Source organism: Ovis aries, chromosome 8 (genome assembly GCF_016772045.2).
Source record: "Ovis aries strain OAR_USU_Benz2616 breed Rambouillet chromosome 8, ARS-UI_Ramb_v3.0, whole genome shotgun sequence".
Lineage (NCBI taxonomy): Eukaryota > Metazoa > Chordata > Mammalia > Artiodactyla > Bovidae > Ovis > Ovis aries.
The window spans coordinates 47,689,396-47,710,936 of NC_056061.1; the positions used below are offsets into that span (position 1 = coordinate 47,689,396).

Consider the following 21,541-nt stretch of genomic DNA (forward strand, 5'->3'; position numbering starts at 1 on the left):
ACCCCTGGTCAGAGAACTGTATTTCACATGCCCCGTGGCACAGCTAGAAACTTTTTTTAAAGAAGAACATAAATGTTACAGGTTTTGGAGAAATGACTGCACTGTTAAGATCCTCAGGGTACTGCTGCTGCTGCTGCTATGTCGCTTCATTTGTGTCCGACTGTGTCTGATCCCATAGACGGCAGCCCACCAGGCTCCCCCGTCCCTGGGATTCTCCAGGCAAGAACACTGGAGTGGATTGCCATTTCCTTCTCCAATGCCTGAAAGTGAAAAGTGAAAGTGAGGTCCCTCAGTCGTGTCCGATTCTGACTCTTAGCGACCCCAAGGACTGCAGCCCACCAGGCTCCTCCATCCATGGGAGTTTCCAGACAAGAGTACTGGAGTCGGGTGCCATTGCCTTCTCCCAGGATCCAATTCCTGCAGCTTCTGCTCAGCATCTAATAGTGAAACCAAGAAAGGAGATAGGATTGAAGCTTGACCCCAGGGGCTGGTGCTTCTAGTTGGGATCTCTAGACGAAAGAGGTGCTTCTTTTCGCCTTTTTCTGCAACATTTGCATCTCTGTCCTGCCTCTCCAGTAGCTCCCATCCAGCACACCAAAGACATCAGGCAAGTGAGATGTGTATTGAGAGGCATGGCGAGGTGAGGTAGCCAGAGTACCGGCTGATCACCAGCCTGTAACAAGCGCGCCGGGTGGCAAAGGTCACAGGGAAGCCCAGGAGAGCTGGTGTTTGGGAGTGGGAATTCTTTTCTCTTCTTTGATCTCATAATTGAATTTGCTGCTAGAAGTTATATTTCTCATACAATTCTTAAATGATATTTTTGTTTCACTGGAAGAGAGGGGATGTTGTTTGGGCGGTAGAACCAGGGTAGGTGTTGGCAGGAGAGAGAAAGGGAACAGCTGATTTCTGTCTGGTGAGAAAGAAGTGCCAGCCCCTGGGGTCTAGCTGGCAGCATCCCATGGTGGGGCCCCTGAGGAGGAATATTTAAGCTTCATTCACTGTCCAAATGTCACAGCCTTTTCCCACTTTTTGTCAGCCCTTGGGGCCAGAGGTTACCTGCACTGCAGAGGCCACTCATTTCACCATCGGCTCCAGAGCTGGAGCCCCCAGGAGTGAAATCCCCTCCTCTGATTAATATTGACCCAGCCCAGAGTCCCGGGTGAAAACATCCTCCACCATGGTCCTTAGAGAATGAGACAAGCCAAGATGCCCCTGACACTCAGAGTGAGTCTCCACTGAGAAGCCAAGCTGGGGCACCACCTGTCTAAAGAGACCATGGGCTCCCTGGACCCCTTGGGCCCTCACCCTTCTAAACAACCTGGTCAGCTTTCTGTGCCTCTATGCTGAACCTCATGCATGACGGATCACTGAATGTAGCTGCAGGCTGGCCGCTTAACAGGTGATGCTGCTGGTTCGCTGGACTTTGCGTCCCGTCACCTCACTATTTGTGAGGGTCTGGGGAATGAAAACTGTCACCTCCGAGAACTGAAATTCTGGAGGAATCAGTGGGTGGAGGGACAGTAAATAAGATGTGAAGCCCTATTGGGTCTATTTGGGTTAGAAAAGTTTGCTGGAAGAAAGGCAGGAGGGCCTCAGGCTTCTCAGTGTCCAAGGCCAAGTCACTTTAGCTGACTTTTGAGCCCATTTGAGGAATAGGTGGGTGCCTGCCAGCCTGGGAAAGGAACGTTTTCCCAGCCCCTCAGTGGGTCTGTGGCTGACATTTATCTCCAGGGAAGATGCCTGTCAGTTTGGAACTTCCTACCCTAAAATTAGCAAATAGCTGTGGTAAGGTTTCTGCCACACCTTTCCAAGAACAACGTCAGGGGCTTCCCTTTGGTAGTTAGGGGAAGCCCTCCCTTGCTCGAGGGGTCGCAGCACACTTTAGAAAGAGACCAGAGTAGTTGGGGCTGGGAGGATTTTTTTCACATGGAAGAAAGTCTATAGTGGACAATTTTCCTCCAACCTCTGCAGAGCAGCTTGAGTTGCAACAGCTCTGCTGAAAAATTACATGGCCTTCTGCTTCAAGGACTTTGATTTTGTTGATTTTTCCTCTTTCCTGTCAACCTCGGTGCTGTTACCATAGTGGGTATATATATATATATATATATATATATATATATATATAGGCTGTCTAGAGAATGTTAAATACAGTAGCCCTTGGTATAGAAGGCCTTGTGACTTTCCCTGTGGCCTGAGCCATAGGTATATATTCTGTCTGAAAATAAGCAAACACTGTGTAGAGCATCAGCAGAATTGCTTTGTTGTCAGCAGAGGGGGAGATGCCGTGAGGCCCAAAGCATCGTCACCCCTGTTGTGAAAACATGCCTGCTGCCTGGTGTGGGGACATCCATGTGCCCAACAGACAGACCTCTGTGCTGTGTAAGTACTGTCCAGGATCTGAGTCTGTTTGTTATCCAAGGCATATAAAAGGGAAATCAAACATTCTTTCGTATCATTATAAGCCCTGTGCAAACACAGCCCGTGGACAAAGCCCTTTGCCGGGCCCATAACAAGGAGCTGTTTGTGCTGACCGCCCGTCATTAGCGGTTGGAGCAGGGCTGAGCCGACTGTGCTGTTATGTGGACTGTGGGGATTTCTGCCCTCCTGAGCCAGCACTGGACAGGTGTCATGGGACAGAGGTTGCCCTTTGGAGGTTCAATCAGAGCACCCATCGGGAGCCTTCAGCAAATGCCACGTCTCACAGGCTCAGAGCTATGAAGTAACCTGACTGAGCTGTCACACCCAGCCGCAGGAAGGCAAATGATCATTTAGTAGGATTGCCTTTGTGCCAAGGGATTAAGTAACCACAAATGCCAGAGTCCAGACTCACTCAGGGTCTGCCTACCTCTGATGCAACCAAAGCAAAAGCCTGAGCTCAGGATTAAAGATCTTCCTCTCACTCCCCTGAACGGCCCAGACATAACCCTGTAGGTTCTGTAGGGCCATTTCTTCACCAAAAGGATTTTGATCAATTAAACCCAGAGTGGCCTGTCTGTTCCTCTGGTTATCCAAGTTCACTCTAGTCGACTTGTTCCGTCTGCTAAAGCTATGCTGTCCAGTACAGGAGGCACACGCCGGATATGGCTACTGAGCCCTGGGAATGAGGCTAGTCTGAATGGTGAGGCACACCCAAGTATAAAATGCACCTTGGGTTTTTAAAATGCGGTATCCCCCCCAAAAGTGAAATATCTCATTACTTTTATGCTGATTACTGTTGATAATATTTTAGCTACATTGGGTCCTATTCAATATATTATTAAAATTAGTGTCACCTGTTTCTTTTCACTTCCTACTAGAAGGCGTAAGAATCCCACTGGCAGCTCGCGTTGTTTGCATTGGACAGCGCTGGGCTAGTGCCTGAACGAAGTTTAGGTTTATAGCGCCATCTGCTGGTGTATCCAAAGCAGATGCTCAGGTTAAGCAGGAGCTCAGCCCCTGAGCTGGGAAACACTGTCTTGGCCAAGCAACACTCAACCTTCTACTTCCAGAAGCTTCTGGACAGGCCCAGAGCTGACTCCTGAAGTCTCTGCCTCATAGAGAGTCCTGAAGGGGGTAGTGGCAGACTGCTGGAAGGTGCCGGTCTGTGTTCTCTATCTTGTGGATGCTGAGGAAGCTTGAGAGAACATGGGTTCTCTGCTAAATGCTAAAGAAGCATTAGGACTCTAAAGCATCTCTAAAATGACTAGTGTTCTTTCTTTGGAGGATGTTCACCTTTTCCTTGATTTGCAAGAATTTGAAAGTGAGACTCTTGCTGAAAACAGTGTCTGCATTAATTATTTGTTGCTGTGTAACAAATCCTCCCAGGGCTTCCCAGGTGACACTAGTGGTAAAGAACCTGCCTGCGAATGCAGGAGATGTAAGAGATGTAGGTTCGAGCCCTGGGTGGGGAAGAACCCCTGGAGGAGGGCATGGCGACCCTCTCCAGTGTCCTTGCCAGGAGAATCCCACGGACAGAGAAGCCTGGTGGTCTGTGGTCCATAGGGTCGAAGAGTCGGACACAGCTGAAGAGACTTGGCACATACCCATGCAACGAATCACCCCAAAACTTTGTAGCTTCAAACAATGAAGCTTCAAACAATCGTTTAACATCTCTCATTGTTTCTGTGGGTCTGGAATTCAGAAGTGGCTGAACTGAGCATGCTTGGCTCAGAGTATCTCATGGGGTTTAAGTCGGATGTTGGCAGGAGGCAACCCCTGGAGGTTTGCCTGGGCTGGAGGATCCTCATCCAAGGTGGCTCATTCATGGGACTGATGAGGTGATTCTGGCTGTTGGCTGGAGACCTCAGTTCCTCTCTACCTGGGCTTCTCCACAAGGTGTCCTAAAGAGAGCCTTTTATTTCTAATCAAATGCTGTCGCTGAACTGTCAGGAGGTACTGGTCCACAGCCTGGAGGTTGGCCCTGGTCTAAGAGGCCTAAGAAGATACTGTACAGCTTTTATGATGTCACGTCAGAAGTTACATGGATTACTCCCGCTTCATTGTATTGGTCAAAAGGCAAGAACATGCATTCCACCTTTTGACAGGGGAAGGTCAGCATCACATTGTAAAAGAAAATGTGAGAGCGTGGGCCATTTTATTTTCCAAAAATCCATAGTGCCTCATGGGTATATAATAGCACTGTGCAGCTAAAAAACATGCCCCATTTTGCAGATGAGGAAACTGAGACTCAGAAAAGTATGGTGACCAGCCTGAGGTCTCCTGTCTGGCAGGAAGGACTAAAAGCCAGTTCTAACTCCTAGGTCACAATGATGTAGCCTCGCCAGTTTCTCTCCCTATGTCTGTCTCCCTTATGTTGCTGTAACTGCAAATCACACTGACTGTTTCATCTTTCCAGCATCTCCAAGGTGTACAGGGCTCTCTTAATTCAAGGGTTTTAGATGATTCCTCAGATGATGTCTGTCTATAAATTGTTACTTCACTGAGTTGAGGCTCAGTGGGAGTGGGTTTCAACTAATTGTAGAGCCCTGCTTACAAAAGTGCTGTGGTCGTGACAGTGTATACATTTTCCATTGTTTCCATGCTGTTTGCTTCTAAGATCTCAGGAATGATAACCACATCATAATATGTGTGTGTTCACATTCTGTTTGACTGTCTGAATATTTCATCTTATTTGTATTTGAAACAGGAAAGAATCATCACTGCTTGCTTCAGTCGTTTTCATAGTACTTGGTCATCATTAAAAAGGAGATTTTACCATTTTTTGATGTTCCACTCGCCAGAATGAAAACTATAAAATCCAGCTGCCGTAATCATGTTCTGTTATTCTTGGTTGCAGGTCAAACTTCCATTTCCTGTCGATCAAATCACAGACCTTCCAAGGAATGACTTCCAGATGATGATCAAGATGCACAAGCTGACGTCAGAGCAGTTAGAGTTCATTCACGACGTCCGCCGGCGCAGCAAAAACCGCATCGCTGCCCAGCGCTGCCGCAAGAGGAAGCTGGACTGTATTCAGAACTTAGAATGTGAAATCCGCAAACTGGTGAGTCAGCCCGCCCTGTGTTGTCAGCAACCTGGAATGACCAAGACTGATACCGACTTTGAGTAGCAAAGGCCAGACAGGCAAAGAGAAAGGCCACCATTCAGGGACATTTGCATTGATTTTTAAAGGAATTCTTAACAAAAAATAATAGCTTTACACGTGTAATATATGTGTGTCTGTGCGGCTGTGTGATTGTGTGTCAGTATTTTATATCTTAGCCATTTGTGTAGATCACAGGGGCAGTCGTCCCTGGGTATGCTCAAACCACCAACCTTCCCTGGTGGCTCAGCTGGTAAAGAATCTTCCTGCAATGCATTCGATCCCTGTGTTGGGAACATCACCTGCAGAAGGGAAAGGCTACCCACTCCAGTATTCTGGCCTGGAGAATGCCACGGACTGTATAGTCCATGGGGTCGCAAAGAGTCGGACAACATTGAGTGGCTTTCACTTTGACATTCGTATAGAGCTGATTTTTTTTTTTTTGAAGTCTAATTGATTTACAGTGTTGTGTTAGCTTCTTTTGTACAGCAAGGTGACTCAGTTATATGCATATGCTTTTTCGTATTCTTTTCCATTATGGTTTGTCATAGGATATTGAATGTAGTTCCCTGTGCCATATACTAGGACCTTGTTGTTCATCCATCCTATGTATAATAGCTTGCCTCTGCTAACCTGAAACTACCATTCCTTCCCTCCCATAGAGATAATTCTTCTTCTTTTCCATTCAGCATGAGTCGAGAGCTAACATTTATTGCTGCATATGTGGACCAGGTATTATTCTGGTCTCTTTCAGTAGATGTCCCATGTAATCCTCACATCAGCCCTGTGATTTAAGTACTACTTTATCTCCATTCACAGAGGAGGAAACCAGAGTGCAGAGAGGGTTGGTAACTCCCCACCATGTGATGGAGCTTGAATGCAAGTCTGGTTGTCTGATCCCAGATCTTGTTATTGCACTGCTTTCTCCTGCCTCCCACGGAGGTGTAGGTTAGGGGCAGGACGCCGGCCTGCCACCAGGGGCCCCTCAGCCACCTGATCTCCTGAAGCCCTTCAGCAGCGCGGGGGTCCTGAATTCTGCACTTCTGCCTCAGAGTGGTTGTCACCTTTTCCTGTGCCTGGGAGTCTTTTGTCTCTGGAACTGTTCTCTGATCTTTCAAGCCTCCCCCTCACTCAGTAGTCTACATTCCCTTCGGGATCAGCAACCTTAAGCTACAGGAAGTAAATCCAAGTGGCCTCTGGTTCCTGACTGTACCCTTGAAGGCAGTCAGTACAGCCTCATTCAGCTCATCCTTCCTGCTGGCCCAATCCTAGAAATTCATCCCAGGTGCCATGTCTGTGGCATCCTGAAGAAGAGGGAGGCCACGTACTGTGGTCAAGACCTGAGTTTGAGTCCTCAGGCTATACATGACACTCCTTAGCCTCATGGTAAGCCAGTGTCCTGATGAGAACCTAAGGGCAAGATAAGACATTTGAGAGTTCAGGTTGAGTTCAGCTCAGTCACTCAGTCGTGTCCGACTCTTCACGACCCCATGGACTGCAGTACCCAGGCTTCCTTGTCCATCACCAGCTCCTGGAGCTTACTCAAACTCATGTCCATTGAGTTGGTGATGCCATCCAGCCATCTTATCCTCTGTCATTCCCTTCTCCTCCCACCTTCAATCTTTCCCAGCATCAGAGTCTTTTCCAGTGAGTCAGTTCTTTGCATCAGGTGGCCAAAGTGTTGGAGTTTCAGCTTCAGCCTCAGTCCTTCCAAGGAATATTCAGGACTGATTTCCTTTACGATGGACTGGTTGGATCTGCTTGAAGTCCAAGGGACTCTCAAGAGTCTTCTCCAACACCACAGTTCAAAAGCATCAGTTCTTCAGCACTCGGCTTTCTTTATGGTCCAGCTTTCACATCCATACATGACTGCTGGAAAAAAAAAATAGCTTTGACTAGACAGACCTTTGTCAGCAAAGTAACATCTCTGCTTTTTAATATGCTGTCTAGGTTTGTCATAACTTTTCTTCCAAGGAGCAAACATCTTTTAATTTCATGGCTGCTGTCACCATCTGCAGTGATTTTGGAGCCCCCCAAATAAAAAGTCTCTCCATTTCCATTGTTTTCCCATCTATTCCCCATGAAGTGATGGGACCAGATGCCATGATCTTAGCTTTCTGAATGTTGAGTTTTAAGCCAACTTTTTCACTGTCCTCTTCCACTTTCATCAAGAGGCTCTTTAGTTATTCTTCGCTTTCTGCCATAAGTGTGGTATCATCTGCATATCTGAGGTTATTGATATTTCTCCCAGCAATCTTGATTCCAGCTTGTGCTTCATCTAGTCCAGCATTTCCCGTGATGTACTCTGCATAGCAGTTAAATAAGCAGGGTGACAATATACAGCCTTGACGTACTCCTTTTCCTATTTGGAACCAGTCTGTTGTTCCATGTCCAGTTCTAACTGTTGCTTCCTGACCTGCATATAGGTTTCTCAAGAGGCAGGTCAGGTGCTCCGGAATTCCCATCTCTTTCAGAATTTTCCACACTTTACTGTGATCCACACAGTCAAAGGCTTTAGCATAGTCTGTAAAGCAGAAATAGATGTTTTTCTGGAACTCTCTTGCTTTTTCCATGATCCAGTGGATGTTGGCAATTTGATCTCTGGTTCCTCTGCCTTTTCTAAAACCAGCTTGAACATCTGGAAGTTCACGGTTCACATATTGTTGAAGCCTGCCTTCGAGAATTTTGAGCATTACTTTACTAGCGTGTGAGATGAGTGCAATTGTGCAATAGTTTGAGCATTCTTTGGCATTGCCTTTCTTTGGGATTGCAATGAAAACTGACCTTTTCCAGTCCTGTGGCCATGGCTGAGTTTTCCAAATTTGCTGGCATATTGAGTGAAACACTTTCACAGCATCATCTTTGAGGATTTGAAATAGCTCAATTGGAATTCCATCACCTCCACTAGCTTTGTTCGTAGTGATGCTTCCTAAGGCCCACTTGAGAAACTTTGAATAAATGTTACTTGTTGTCTGGACTTGTGGAGACAGTGGGGGAAAGAGAGGGTGGGATGAGCCAAGAGAGTAGCACTTCCATATCTCCACTACCATGTGTGAAATAGACAGCTAGTGGGAGGCCGCTGTACAGCACAGGGGGCTCAGCTCAGTGCTCTGTGACACCTACAGGGGTAAGAAGGGAGTGGGGGGCAGGAATGAGGCTAAAAGGAGGGGATATATGTATAGGTATAGCTGATTCACGTTGCTATGCAGCAGAAACTAATACAGGATTGTAAAGCAATTAAAAAATTAAAGAAAATTTATTTTAATGTTACCCGTTCTCAAGATAGTCCTGGATGTCATGTTTTGTTTTCTTTTTAATCTAATTAACACCCACCAAGCAGGGAAGATGTACCCATGTTCAGCAGCTCCCATCACCTACACCATAAAGGCCAGGTTCCTCAACAAGATGCACTGTGCTGTCTGTGACTCAATCTGCCCCTCTAGTGTCACCTTCCACTCCCTTCCTGGAACTGGACCCCCAATAAAATCTAACTGGGTGCACTTCCCCCAGCCCCATCTCCTGCCGTTTGCACCTCTGTGTTCCTGCCTCGGCTGTGTCTCCTATACCTGGGACAGTCCTCGACTGTTTTCTTATCTGTGTCTTTTGTTCCTTAAGAGTCAGGTTACTGTCTCCTCCTAGAAGCCCCTTTCCTGAGTCTTTGGTGAGGCTGAGTCTCTGTCCTCGGAGCCCTTTCTGACTTCATACTTCTCACGTTAGTCTTGCATTATCTGTGTAGCTGTCTGTCTCCTCAATCCCGGCCCTAGACTGTAGATTCCTCATGACAAGGGCAGTCTTGACAATCTCTGAGTCTCCAGTGCAAGCCCACTGAAGCCTCTCAAGAAATGTCTGTTGCTCTAAAATGTATCGGAAATTGTGACTGAGTCCTGGGATTGAAAATTCCTTCTTTTTTCAAATTTTTCTTTAATGTTGTTCTACCAACAACAACGACGAGGCTTCCCAGGTGGCGCTAGTGGTAAAGAACCCTCCTGCCAATGCAGGAAATGTCAGAAATCCAGATTCCATTCCTGGGCTGGAAAGATCCCCTGGAGGAGGGCATGGCAACCCACTTCAGTATTCTTGCCTGGAGAATCCCATGGGCAGAGAGGCCTGGAGGGCTACAATCCATGGGGTCCCAAAGAGTTGGACACAGCTGAGCTACTGAGCACATACATGTAACAAGAGCAACAAAAATGTTTAATTTAAGCTGACATCAGGAAGCCAGATACTGCTGCTGGTGAGTGTGGGTCTTCTGGAAGCCTTCTTGGCTTAGCTGGGTACTCAGGCGAGGCTGGGCCTGCTGGGGATAAGCCGTCGAGCCTTAAGCATATGCCTATGGTAATTCTGGCCCTGTGCTCTTTTCCAGGTACAGGAATAAATCTAATCACCCATATTTGAGAAATGCCTGAATTTTTGTAATTGGCTCTCTTCTCTGTGTACTTGTGTCGTATTGAACAAATTGAAAAAAACTAAGCCACACACCCAGCAGAAACTTAGAGCTCTGTGCTGATATTGCTCAGCTGAAACCGGAGGGCATCTCCAAGTTCTCCCCTTGCCTTTTTGGAAACCCCTTGAATAATGTGCTACCTTCCCCGTGGAATGCGAGTATCACGTGCTCATCCACAGTACACCTGTGACTTAAAGCATCTTGCTGTTAACTGAGGCCTGGATTTGTACGGCCTTCCTGCAGAGAGCCAAAACACTGCCACAGGGAGCATTTCATTTTCTTCCTTCTAGAAAGTGGCCCAGGACGTGTTGCAGGTCGGTGGGTGTGGAGGGGTAGGCGACTTGGCCAAGAAGATGTGGCAGAATTGAGACCGAGATCCTTTCCCGGGATGGTGTTGCCTCTCAGTTTGCTGAGTTGCAGGTCCGGGGAAGGAGGTCCAAGTTGCACAGCTACTGGTGTAAGATGTCCTTTCCTCGGGAGCCCTCCGGATGTGTTTTATTCCGTACCTCCACTTCCACCAGCCCCCCGGGGGGCGGTGTCCACAGGCTGGTCCCGCCCACTCACTCCCACTGGTCTCCCTCATGGCTCTCACTCTGCTTTTGCAAACTCACAAAATGTATTTCTCTCTCGAGTTGCACGTGTACATCTGTTTATTTTTCATCTTTAAAACATGTTTTCTTGATAAATTTATAAATATTTTAGCAGGTGCCCTTTCCCCGTGTAAATCTCCATCTCCGACACACACGCCCACACTGCCTGCCAGATTGCATTCATGTTTCAGCACGTGCAGCTCCCATGTAGGAGACCCCGTGGTCACATGTTCGCCTCACTGTCCTCTCGCTGTCTCTTGCTCGATCTCTGGCTCTCTCTCTTCCCTCTTCCCTCTCTCTTTCTCATCCTCTCTCGTCCACTCCTCAGCCCTCAGCATACCCTTGCAAAGGGTCAGGACTCACTTCACACCCATTCAGATGTCCTGTTTCTCCATCCATTTCACAGCAGTGCGTCTCAGGGAGATTCCTTATGTTCTGTCCTTACACAGATAATTATGACCACATTCATCTCTCTGATAGGGTGATGAATTTTAGTAACACTAGAGTCTATATAGCATTTTCTCTGAGGAGAACATCTCAGAACCCTGGGCTAGTACACTAAGCTTGTCTTAGCACCTCTGTGGGCACTTTCCATGTCCAGAGAGACTGGGTACTTGAGACTAACTACACAGTCCTCAGCCATCGTAAGAGGACCCGTTGTGTTTAGTCTGTCTGCTGCAAAGGCTAAGAGCGTGCTGATATAGGGTGAACCATAAGGAACTGCAGTGGTTGAATTTTTTTTTGCAATTTTTATGTGTTTTTTCTTTAAATAGACTTGTTTTTTAGAGAAGTTTTAGGTTCACAGAAAAATTGAAGGGAAAATAAGAGTTCCCACCTGCTCCTTCCCTCTGCTCACTCATAGTCTTCTCAGAGTGGTGTGTTTGTTCCAGTGGGTGAGTCTGTATTGATAAATTGCAGTCACTCAAAGTCCATAATTTACCTTAGGGCTCACTCGATGTTGGATGTTCTGTGGGTTTGGACAAATGTATAATGATACATATTTGCTGTGATGGTGACGTGTTGCATGCCCTAAAAATCCTGTGTTTCAGTTACTCTTACCTCCCTCCCCAACCCCTACCCCTGGAGACAGTGATCTTTTTGTGTCTCTATGCTGCTACTGCTGCTAAGTTGCTTCAGTCGTGTCTGACTCTGTGCGACCCCATAGACAGCAGCCCACCAGGCTCCCCAGTCCCTGGGACTCTCCAGGCAAGAACACTGGGTTGCCATTTCCTTCTCCAATGCATGAAAGTGAAAAGTGAAAGTGAAGTCGCTCAGTCGTGTCCGACTCTTAGCAACCCCATGGACTGCAGCCTACCAGGCTCCTCCATCCATGGGATTTTCCAGGCAAGAGTACTGGAGTGGGGTGCCATTGCCTTCTCGGTGTGTCTCTATAGTTTTGCCTTTTTACAAAATGTCTTATAGTTGGAATTGGTCAGCTAAATTATTTTTGACCTTCAGAAATCAAACCCTAATGTATGTATCTAGGGGAGATTTTCAACTATAAAGTTGGGAACTGAAGAGATTTCCAGTCGATTCTCTTCAAACCCCAAATACCAGGAAACTGGAACCTTGACTGTCTACAGTTTTCTGGTGGGTGGAGACTTTGCTGGTTGCTTGGCCAGGACTTCCCTGGTGGCTCATCTGATGAAGAATCTACCTGCAATTGGGGAGACCTGGGTTCAATCCCTGGGTTGGGAGGATCCCCTGGAGAAGGGAACAGCTACCTACTCCAGTATTCTGGCCTGGAGAATTCCATGGACTGTATAGCCCATGGGGCCGCAAAGAGTCAGACAAGACTGAGCAACTTTCACTTTCACCTTTTTGGCTAAGTCTCAGAGAAGGATGAAGAGCTGCCACAGGGAAGGTGTCATGGATGCTGGCACATCTCAGTGGGCTGCTCCGATGGGAGACATGGCGAAAATATGGGTCCTGGCTCCCTGGATAGGGAGCTTTTAGGTTTCTAGATTCTGACCTAGTCATTCATGAATGCATGCGTGCCAAGTTGCTTCGGTCATGTCCAACTCTTTGCAACCCCATGGATTGTAACCCACCAGGCTCCTCTGTCCATGGGAATTGTCCAGGCAGGAATACTAGAGTGAGTTGCAATGCCCTCCTCCAGGGGATCTTTCTGACATAGGGTTCGAACCTATGTCTCCTGTGGCTCCTGCATTGCAGGCAGATTCTTTACCACTGAGGCACTGGGGAAGCCCCAGTCACTCTTGAGTTACACTCTAATGTAGGATGCAAAAAACTGAAGTAGGAACCCCCCGCAGAACACAGGGTCTCAGCTCCTCCCATTCAGGCTGGATCAGGTCTCCTCTTTTTCCTGTCTTATCCAGGTGTGTGAGAAAGAGAAGCTGTTGTCAGAGAGGAATCAGCTGAAAGCATGCATGGGAGAACTGCTGGACAACTTCTCTTGCCTCTCCCAGGAAGTCTGCCGAGACATCCAGAGCCCTGAGCAGATCCAGGCCCTGCATCGGTACTGCCCTGTCCTCAGACCCGTGGGTCTTCCCACAGCCCCCAGTATTAACCCCGCGCCCCTGAGCGTGGAGCAGAACCTTGCCGCCCCTCAGTGCGCGGTGGGGGAAAGTGCACCCTGCTGCTTGGAGCAGGGGGCAGCGGCCCCTGGCCCACCCTGGGCCCCCAGCAACGCCTCAGAGAACTGTACTTCTGCTCGGAGGCTGGAAGGCACTGACCCAGGGACCTTCTCTGAGAGAGGGCCTCCCCTGGAACCCAGGAGCCAAACGGTGACCGTGGACTTCTGCCAGGAAATGACTGATAAGTGTACAACGGATGAGCAACCCAGGAAAGATTACGCCCAGTGACGGCCTGCCCCCGAATTCTCAGCCCTCTCCCACACAGGTGTCCTTGGGTCAGCTTGCAGTGCTGTTCGTCTGTCGTCTGGAAGAACCGAGAAGGAATCTGGTGCACACTACAGCGGTCTTAGCAGCAATACTGTTTCTTAGTATTCTCTCCTCCCTTCAAGCAGGAGCGACATATAGTTACCTTCACAATGGTGCTACCCCTTGTTCAGGCAAGGAAAGACGACAGTGGCAATGCTGTCTGTCTGTGGGTTCATTTCAGTCTTTACAGGGATAGACTATAACACCTCTAGGACCCAACCACGGATTTCTTTTCTCAGTGGCCCATGTCACAAACCCTATCTCAGGAATTTCTTCTGAATGTTCAACTTTTTTCATGGAAGACAGCTTCTATACACATCAAAGTTTTATAGCTAGACTGTACATATTATATATATAATATATATGAAATATATTATCTCTCTCCATATGCAAAAGTCCTGCATGCCTCAATTTTCTCATCCTAAAACTGGAAACTTGGTTTCTTGTTTATAAACAGGTTCCAACATTCCTCTTCTTTTGTCTCTGATGCTAGAACCGGTTTGTAACTGTTAACCTGGTCATTTTTCTTGCTTCACAGTTCAAGTTGTGCTTATTTATGGACAGAATTCAGTGTTGGAAGCTTTCTTTGACATTTTATTTCAGATCTTTTATTTTTTGTTGGTTTGGTTTGATTTGGGCACTGTCAGATGGCGCCAGTTGAGTATCGTGGGTTGTTTTTTTTTTTTTTTTTGCGGATACTGTACAGTCAAGGTCAACTTTGCCACTTGCACTGAGTTTTGGGTCAAACCTATTTTCTTAAATGAAGTTGTCACTTCAGTATAACTCAAGTAAACTGTATATTCTTTGCTCTTACTTCAAAAAGTAAAACAGCTAATTAAAAAAAAAAAAAGCACTCAGGTGATAATTATGTAGGAAAAACAATCTTGCCAAATAATGAATTCATCCTAGGATGTAGACAATAATCTGCTTGAATATTTTTATATCTCACCTCCTCCCCACCTTTTCCTAAGCAAAGTTAAAATGCAGAGAGTTCAGAGTTGATGTTCAGATTTCTAAGTGGGGAAAGAGTTTGGACATCTCACTGGAAAGTGCATTGAAACAGCAGGAATCGTGATGTTATACCGGAACTCCTAGATACCAAGTTAGAACTGGTTTCTCAGCCAGGGAGTAGGTCCCATTCATTTCAACACTGCCCCAGGCCTCTGCCTGCTCTGGATGTATAGGACAAGTAGGAACTTCTCCTTCAAAGGACTTGGCTGCTTGGCCACCCAGCCCCAGACCTGCCTCCCCCGGGACTCACCTGAGGGGGTTTGAGTCATCGCCCTGGGGGTCCCACCTTTAAACGACTGTCCTGGGGTTAATGCCGCTGGCCCCGCCCGAGTAGGAGAGAGCAGGACAGTTGTAGCCTGAAGTCTGTTCCTGGCGCAGACAAAAGCATTTCATTCTCCCTTCTTTCTCCAAATGCTTTAAGTTGCATTCTGAGGTTTTCCCACCAATTCTCTTGGTCTGAAGGCAGATTTCATTCTGAGGCTTTGGACACGATGCGTCCAGGAGCCCTACCTGCCCCTTACCCCCACCATGCACCTCCCTACTCTCTCCTAATGATGATTTTCTTCTTTTGCTGCAAAACTAGTTGGCTTGCAACCCACAGAGAGCGGCTTCCCTTGGCTCAGGGGGCGTGTGGGCCCCTGGCTGCGTTTACAGGAAGGGGTGCAGACCCCTTGAAGCCTGTGCTGGGGGAGAGGTCAGCACCCCCTCTCCTGTGGGTCCTTCAGCTCGGCTGCGGGGAGGAGTCCCGAACAGTTTAATGTGGGGATGGGGTGGTGGGCCGTGGGGACTAGATGGTTGATTTTGTTTCTTCATTTGTGCCATTGTTTGGACGATATTAAAGCTGCATGTGAAAGGGGAAATTAGTATATGATGTAGGCAAAAAGTGAAATCATAGTAACATGTTTTAGTATTATTAACTTTTTTCTGTACAAATATTAGTGCTAAATGTTTAAGTATGTATGAATGCCAGAAATTTGTTGGTTCATGCGGTAGGGTTTAAAAAAAAAAAAAAAGGCTTTTCTTTGAAAATAGTTCCACTTTTAGAACCTGCCTCTGGGTTTTTGTTTTTTCTGGTGTGTGTGTGTGTGTGTGTGTGTGTGTGTGTGTGTGTGTGTGTGTGTGTGTTTGCACTTGTCTAAGATACATTTTTCTCCTGCTCTGAGTCGAAGCTACGGTTTCTGTTGTGGCTGTTGGAATTTCTTGGCCTAGTTCTGTGCTTCTCTGTGAGGTTTGCCTTTGGGGAAACTGGGGACAGCTCTCGTTTAAACTCAATGTGAATGCCATGATCCATCATAGGTGTGTGTTCTGGTGGAAGAGTTGGCTAAAAGGTGTTTTTTGGTTTGGTTTTTTTTTTTGGTTTTTTAACTCTCTTGCTGCCTTTTTTAAGTGACCTCCTCTTCTTTTAAAATAGGAATGTTTTCTGCTCATATCATAACCAGGTCCAAACTGGCTCATTGCTGTGAATGACCCTGGTACCCACTCATGTGCATCTGGTCGTCTTGACCCCGTTCTGGACACCCCCCTTTCCTTTGTCCTGTGCTGGGGTGGGGGTTTCCTGTATTTCTCTCCCCCCAACTCAGCCCATGGCCTCCTCTGGCCAGCCCCTGCCTCAAATGTCTTCCTCTTCCCTAACCACACCCTCACCACGCCTACCATGGGAACCAGTTAAAAACACTGCTGGAGAAACTGTCTTTCAATTTCTTGGAGATTTGAACAAGTTGTTGGAATTTGGTTCACTGTCCACCAGAAACAGCAACTGGCTTTTTTCAGTTGTTGATGTGACCTGTCTGTGTCTCTTACTGGTCTGAACCATGTGCTTGTCAAGATTATTTCCAGGTTGATTCAAAGGGAGGACTAGCTGAGAACCACGGTCCAGGTTGCCTCAAGTGGAGTTTTAAAACCAGCCTGTCTCCTTTTCCTGGGATCCATTAGTGCAACCCGAGTCTTTTATGAAAGAGAAAAACAAGTTAATAGCAAGGAATAGTGTTTGTGTGGAATGGTGACATCTAGTTATACCATTAAGGTTCTGTCCTTACAGATATAAAGAACTCTGGCATTTATATTCCAGCCATGAAATGTTCAGGAGGGTCCTTGTGACAGGAAATTGTGTCTCCAAGTGGCCAGGGTAGGCATGGGCTGCTGCAGCAGGGACAGTGGAGGTGGTCCTGTGGCTACTTAACATCTGCCTAAAACTAGTCCTCCCCTTGGATCTGCCTTTTTTCTACTTGCGTCTCCAGATAACCTCACTTCGTTCAGATTGGTCCGGCTTGGGCAGGTGCATGCTTTGCTGTATATGTCTGTTTCTCTGCGTTATCTGGGGGTGCCTTGAATAAAATAACTTCATGACATACTGATTCTGGAACAAAACCATGGCAAAAACAAACAAACAAAAAAAAAGCTGGAAAAGTGACTAGGCCACCTGCTCCTCCTCTTCTGGGTTCCCTTATTAATGACTCAGGCATCAGAGGTGATGCTGCCGTAAGGAAGGGTATTTTGTATAGTGTACAAGTAATTTATTAACTGTATTTCTAAAGGTATGCTGCTTTTAAGATGCACTATGATTTTGGATTTAATCCTTGTGTTGCTTTCCCAAGGAAGTAAAAAAAAAAAAAAAAAAAGAAGAAGGCTGATGATTAGTATGTCAGCTGCCACTTCTCCTTGAAAAGGAAGGCAGGGACCAGCGACAGAATTCACATGAGGGGACTTCTAAAAACCAGGTGGGCACACTGAAGTCCAGTGCTATTGTCAGGAGGTCTAAACCTACACTTTCTCTCTAAATGCTTTATGATTGCCATTGAAGAAGAAGAAATGAACAGACAAAGGCGTGAAAATACACAGCTTTGAAGAACCCACTTGCCCCTTCAAGCTCATCCATGTGCTAGATTATGTAGCATAATCCTCTCAAAATGAGTAAAAGCCTGCAAAGCTCTTTAGACTCCCTATTGGTTCCCTAGCTCTGTACATTATACCCCATTTCAACTAGGAGCCACTTAATAAATGACTTCAAACTGCACCACTAGTACTTAACATTTGTTGGAGGAGTTGCTGATCAAGAGGGCAAAAAGAATGAAGTTTTGTTCTCAAATCACTATAAATAGGCAAAGAAACACAATTTTTTTTTTTTTAAAGAATAAAGCTATTCACTGGATCATGAGTTAGTCTTTCTTCCCCAAATTGAGGATTTTGCTGTGGGTTCCATTACTGGCAAGTCAGTGCTCAGTGGGAATTTGTGCAGGCATTCTGTGTGCCTAGAGGCATTCTGTGTGTAAGCTGTGTGTGCCGAATACTGCCCAAGCTATCTCCTGACCCAAGCATCAAAGACGGATGCTGCAGAATAAAATGTATTTGTACACAAATCGTGTGTGCAAGCAGTCTTTGTACATAGAAAAAACCTATTGCGGCAGATGGAGGATAAATTATTCTACTGACGGTGCAAAAACATTTCTTGCAAAGAAAAGTAAGTGTATAGTATTTTCCTAAACTCCACCTTGGGAGATAGTATTTATAGCAAATGAGTATCAATGCATTTTCATTGTCATATGACAAGGATGCTGCCATGTTGCGAAGAAAACCCACTCGGTTGCAGAGGCCCACCTTCATAGCTCTGGTTTCCTGTTGCGACACGGTGTGTACGTTTCAGTCTCCAGCAATGGACAACCAACCTTGGCTTTCCTTTCCATTCCCGTGGACTGACCTCAGATAACACAGTGGCCTCCTTAGACACAGAAGTGCACCCAGAGTATGCATTTGAGGTAGACTCAACTGCAGCACCAGACGCTCCTGTGGGGACAGGAAAGAGTGAAGGGATTTGGACAAAGAGGGTTTTTCTTCCTACAGTTTGATGCTAAGTCTTCTACCAAAACATGCCTGGAGGCAGAGGGGTGACCTCCACCTGAGTCCTAACAATGCATTGTGCACGTGTGAATGCTGAGAGGCCCATTCACGCCCCGATGTAAAGACCTGCCACTTCTAGTGAGTGATCCGGATGCTTCCACGGGCGGGCGTTCAGGAGCCTCGGGTGCTGGTTAGACACGGTGAGCCATTCAAGACAAGTGCCACCTTTGCTTGTGAGGTCCTATGGGCCTGTGAGTATTTGTTCCAGAACCAGTCTAATGCAAGTGCACCTCCAATCTATGCCTTACAAACTCCAGAGGCCATTTTCAAAACAGGGTTTTCTCAGTGTATGCAAGGGGCTACTGCCCCTCTCCTCTTCCTCCCCAGGTCGAACAATACGGACAGTTTTCACACATATCTACCTGTATAACCCTCTGTACCTCTCATAACTGGTCAACGACTGTAACAGGTTACATCAGGTGTTTTTCTACATACTTTTTACACAAATTCTATGCGATTAATGTAACTTAATTCAATGCATCATTTTGTTGTACTAGTTCTTAGGCTTGTCTTTTTATTTCCTAAGTGATTGTGGTTTTTTCTTGTGGTTTTTATTGTAAAAATGAAATGGCTGTTGATGCTTATTCTCTGTAACTAAGAATTTTTACCTTTTTTTGGGAAAAAAAAAAAAGCATTGCTATGAACTAATGAATTGAAACTTCATTTACTCATTGTAAATACACTATTGTGCAAAAAAAAAATTCACTCGATTGAATTGCTAGTGTTAACTGAATTTTGTCTAGACACCATTTCTGTTGATGAAATAAAGACATATCATCACGCATTGTAAACTGATTTTCTCTGATCCCTGTGTTGGAGATTATAGAGCCAGAGGCCTTCAGAACTGTTTCCTTCAAGAGAGGCCATGCCTCTTCCTTGTTCGGGCCCTTACCTAAGAAAGTAAAAGTGAAGTCGCCCAGTCATATCCGACTCTTTGCGACCCCATGGACTGTAGCCTATCAGGCTCGTCTGTCCATGGGATTTTCCAGGCAAGAGTGCTGGAGTGGATTGCCATTTCCTTCTCCAGGGGATCTTCCCGACCCAGGAAATGAACCCAGGTCTCCTGCATTGCAGGCAGATGCTTTACCATCTGAGCCACCAGGGAAGCCTCGGGCCCTTACCTGCTACCTGATTAATCTGATAAGAAATCTTAAAAATGTGATAATGCTAATGGGATTCTTCAATTCTCCATTTAAAGAATCCCTAATACCTTTGAGAGTAGACAAAAGGCTCTAAACCCAGTTTCCTGGTGTTGATGTTGTGCTATTATTATGCAGAGTCACCTTTGGGGGAAGCTGGGTGAAGAATATTGTTTCTTACTAAGGCATGTGAATCTATATCTCATAGTAATAGGTTTAAGTGAAAATAAAAAGCTGAATGAATGCAAATGGGAAAAGGAAAAACCAATGCTGGATACAGTGAATTGCAGGGCAGAGAGTTTAGAATTGTGGTTAGGGCAGAAATACAGCTAAGCCAGAAAAGAATATTTGATCACTTGAGTCTGAATTTTGCTGTAAAGGGAAGGCGAGATACTGAATGGTGGGCATCCCAGATGACCTTAGTACGCTGGACTCATGAGTGGTCTGGCAGTGAGGATGGAGTCACATGATAGCAGGAGATAGCAGAGCTGCTGGGATCTGAGCTTCTGGAAGTGCCCAACTGCATTAGCCAGATGGGAAAACAGAAATTACCAGCTGCCAAACTCCACTCCCTCCATGGGCTCCCCGCTTGAGTCAGAGCTTCAGGGAGTATCTAACAGGATTAGCAAATGTTCTCGGTTGTGAAATCACCATGGTCCAAACATCTCAGGTGCCAGTTCAGTTCAGCTGCTGTCGTGTCTGACTCTTTGTGACACCATAGACTGCAGCACGCCAGGCCTCCCTGTCCATCCCCAACTCCTGGAGTTTACTCAAACTCATGTCCATTGAGTTGGCGATGCCATCCAACCATCTCATCCTCTGTCGTCCCCTTCTCCTCCTGCCTTCAATCTTTCCCAGCATCAGGGTCTTTTCAAATGAGTCTGTTCTTTGCATCAGGTGTTAGAGGTTAAGAAAAGAGTCCTTTGCCTGAAGGCATGAGGTTATTCAGTCCATTCTGGGGAAAGAGTGGGTCATGATTCCAAAATTCTCTGTAGGAAAACCTGTTCATTTAGAACCAACGATTATTTGCACTTTCCACCTGACTTTAGGGCTTGTGGCAGGGAATGACCACTGTGGTTTGATACAGAATAAGGCTCTTACATCCTGCAGAAGGGAAGCATTCAAACACCACCCAGCCCCAGATGGACAGCAGTCATTCTCTTTCCTACTTTGTTTTCTTAAATTAATTAATCTGGCTACATCTGGTCTTGTAGCACGAAGGATCTTTCTAGTTGTGACATACAGGGTCATATTTTTTTTTAATTGTGGTATGTGGGATCTACTTTTCTGACGGGTCAAACCCAGGCCTCCTGCATTGGGGACATGGAGTAAGGGAAGTCCCTCTCTCCCCTGCTTTGAATGTGCACCTTAGGTGTGAATCGAATCTACTTCTAGAGCACAGTGGGGAATCTGTCTGCCTTCTCCCTGCCAGCAGGTCTAGTGCATGTTGTTTGGAAAACACTGAGCAGTTCTTGGAAATAGTTCTAGAACTTTTCGCTCTTCTGCAGCTCATCACCCCAGCCCCTCAGTTAGGATACATTACCATGACTGTACTGCATGTCCGCCACAAGCTTGTGATGGTGTCCAGAGTGGAATGGGCTTCCAATTCTCTGCACTGAGCACCTCTGTCTTCCTGGCATAAATAAATATACTTCCTGGTATCGGGGAATCAAGGTCCAGAGAGACGGAGAAAGCTGCACTTCCCACATCCCATTATGAAAGTGTCTTTCCTTTCATTTGAATCAAGAGCATCATCCCTTCTGTTCCCTCCCCCACCCCTGCTCCTACATATCTGGATATTTACTTGCTGCTGAAGATCTATCTGTTCAACCAGAAAGAGGCAGGGCTGTTTCTTCGTGGCTAGTTTTCCTTCTCTCCCCTTGAAGACAAGTGTACCCCTGAGGCACTGACTTTCATCCTAAAGCAATGGCTGGAAACCTTCATAGATACAGCAGCATTTGCTGGAAGCATTGCATTTTACACTGTGTCATTTTATTTTTTTTTAATCTCTATTTGTGCAGTACAGTTCATGACCTGAT

At 46.3% G+C, this 21,541-nt stretch overlaps 1 protein-coding gene across 5 annotated transcripts in view; it reads left to right on the forward strand.

Annotated features, from left to right (window-relative positions):
- The window catches only part of BACH2 (BTB domain and CNC homolog 2), a 388,486-nt gene extending 369,332 nt beyond the window's left edge, over positions 1-19,154 (forward strand). For all 5 annotated transcript variants that reach the window (XM_060419566.1, XM_042253398.2, XM_060419564.1 and 2 more), the window contains 2 exons: positions 5,276-5,482; positions 12,895-19,154. In XM_060419566.1, the coding sequence (XP_060275549.1) occupies positions 5,276-5,482; positions 12,895-13,380 (693 nt within the window). In that variant the 3' untranslated portion in view covers positions 13,381-19,154. The remainder of the gene's footprint in view (positions 1-5,275; positions 5,483-12,894) is intronic.
- Positions 19,155-21,541: the final 2,387 nt, after the last annotated feature.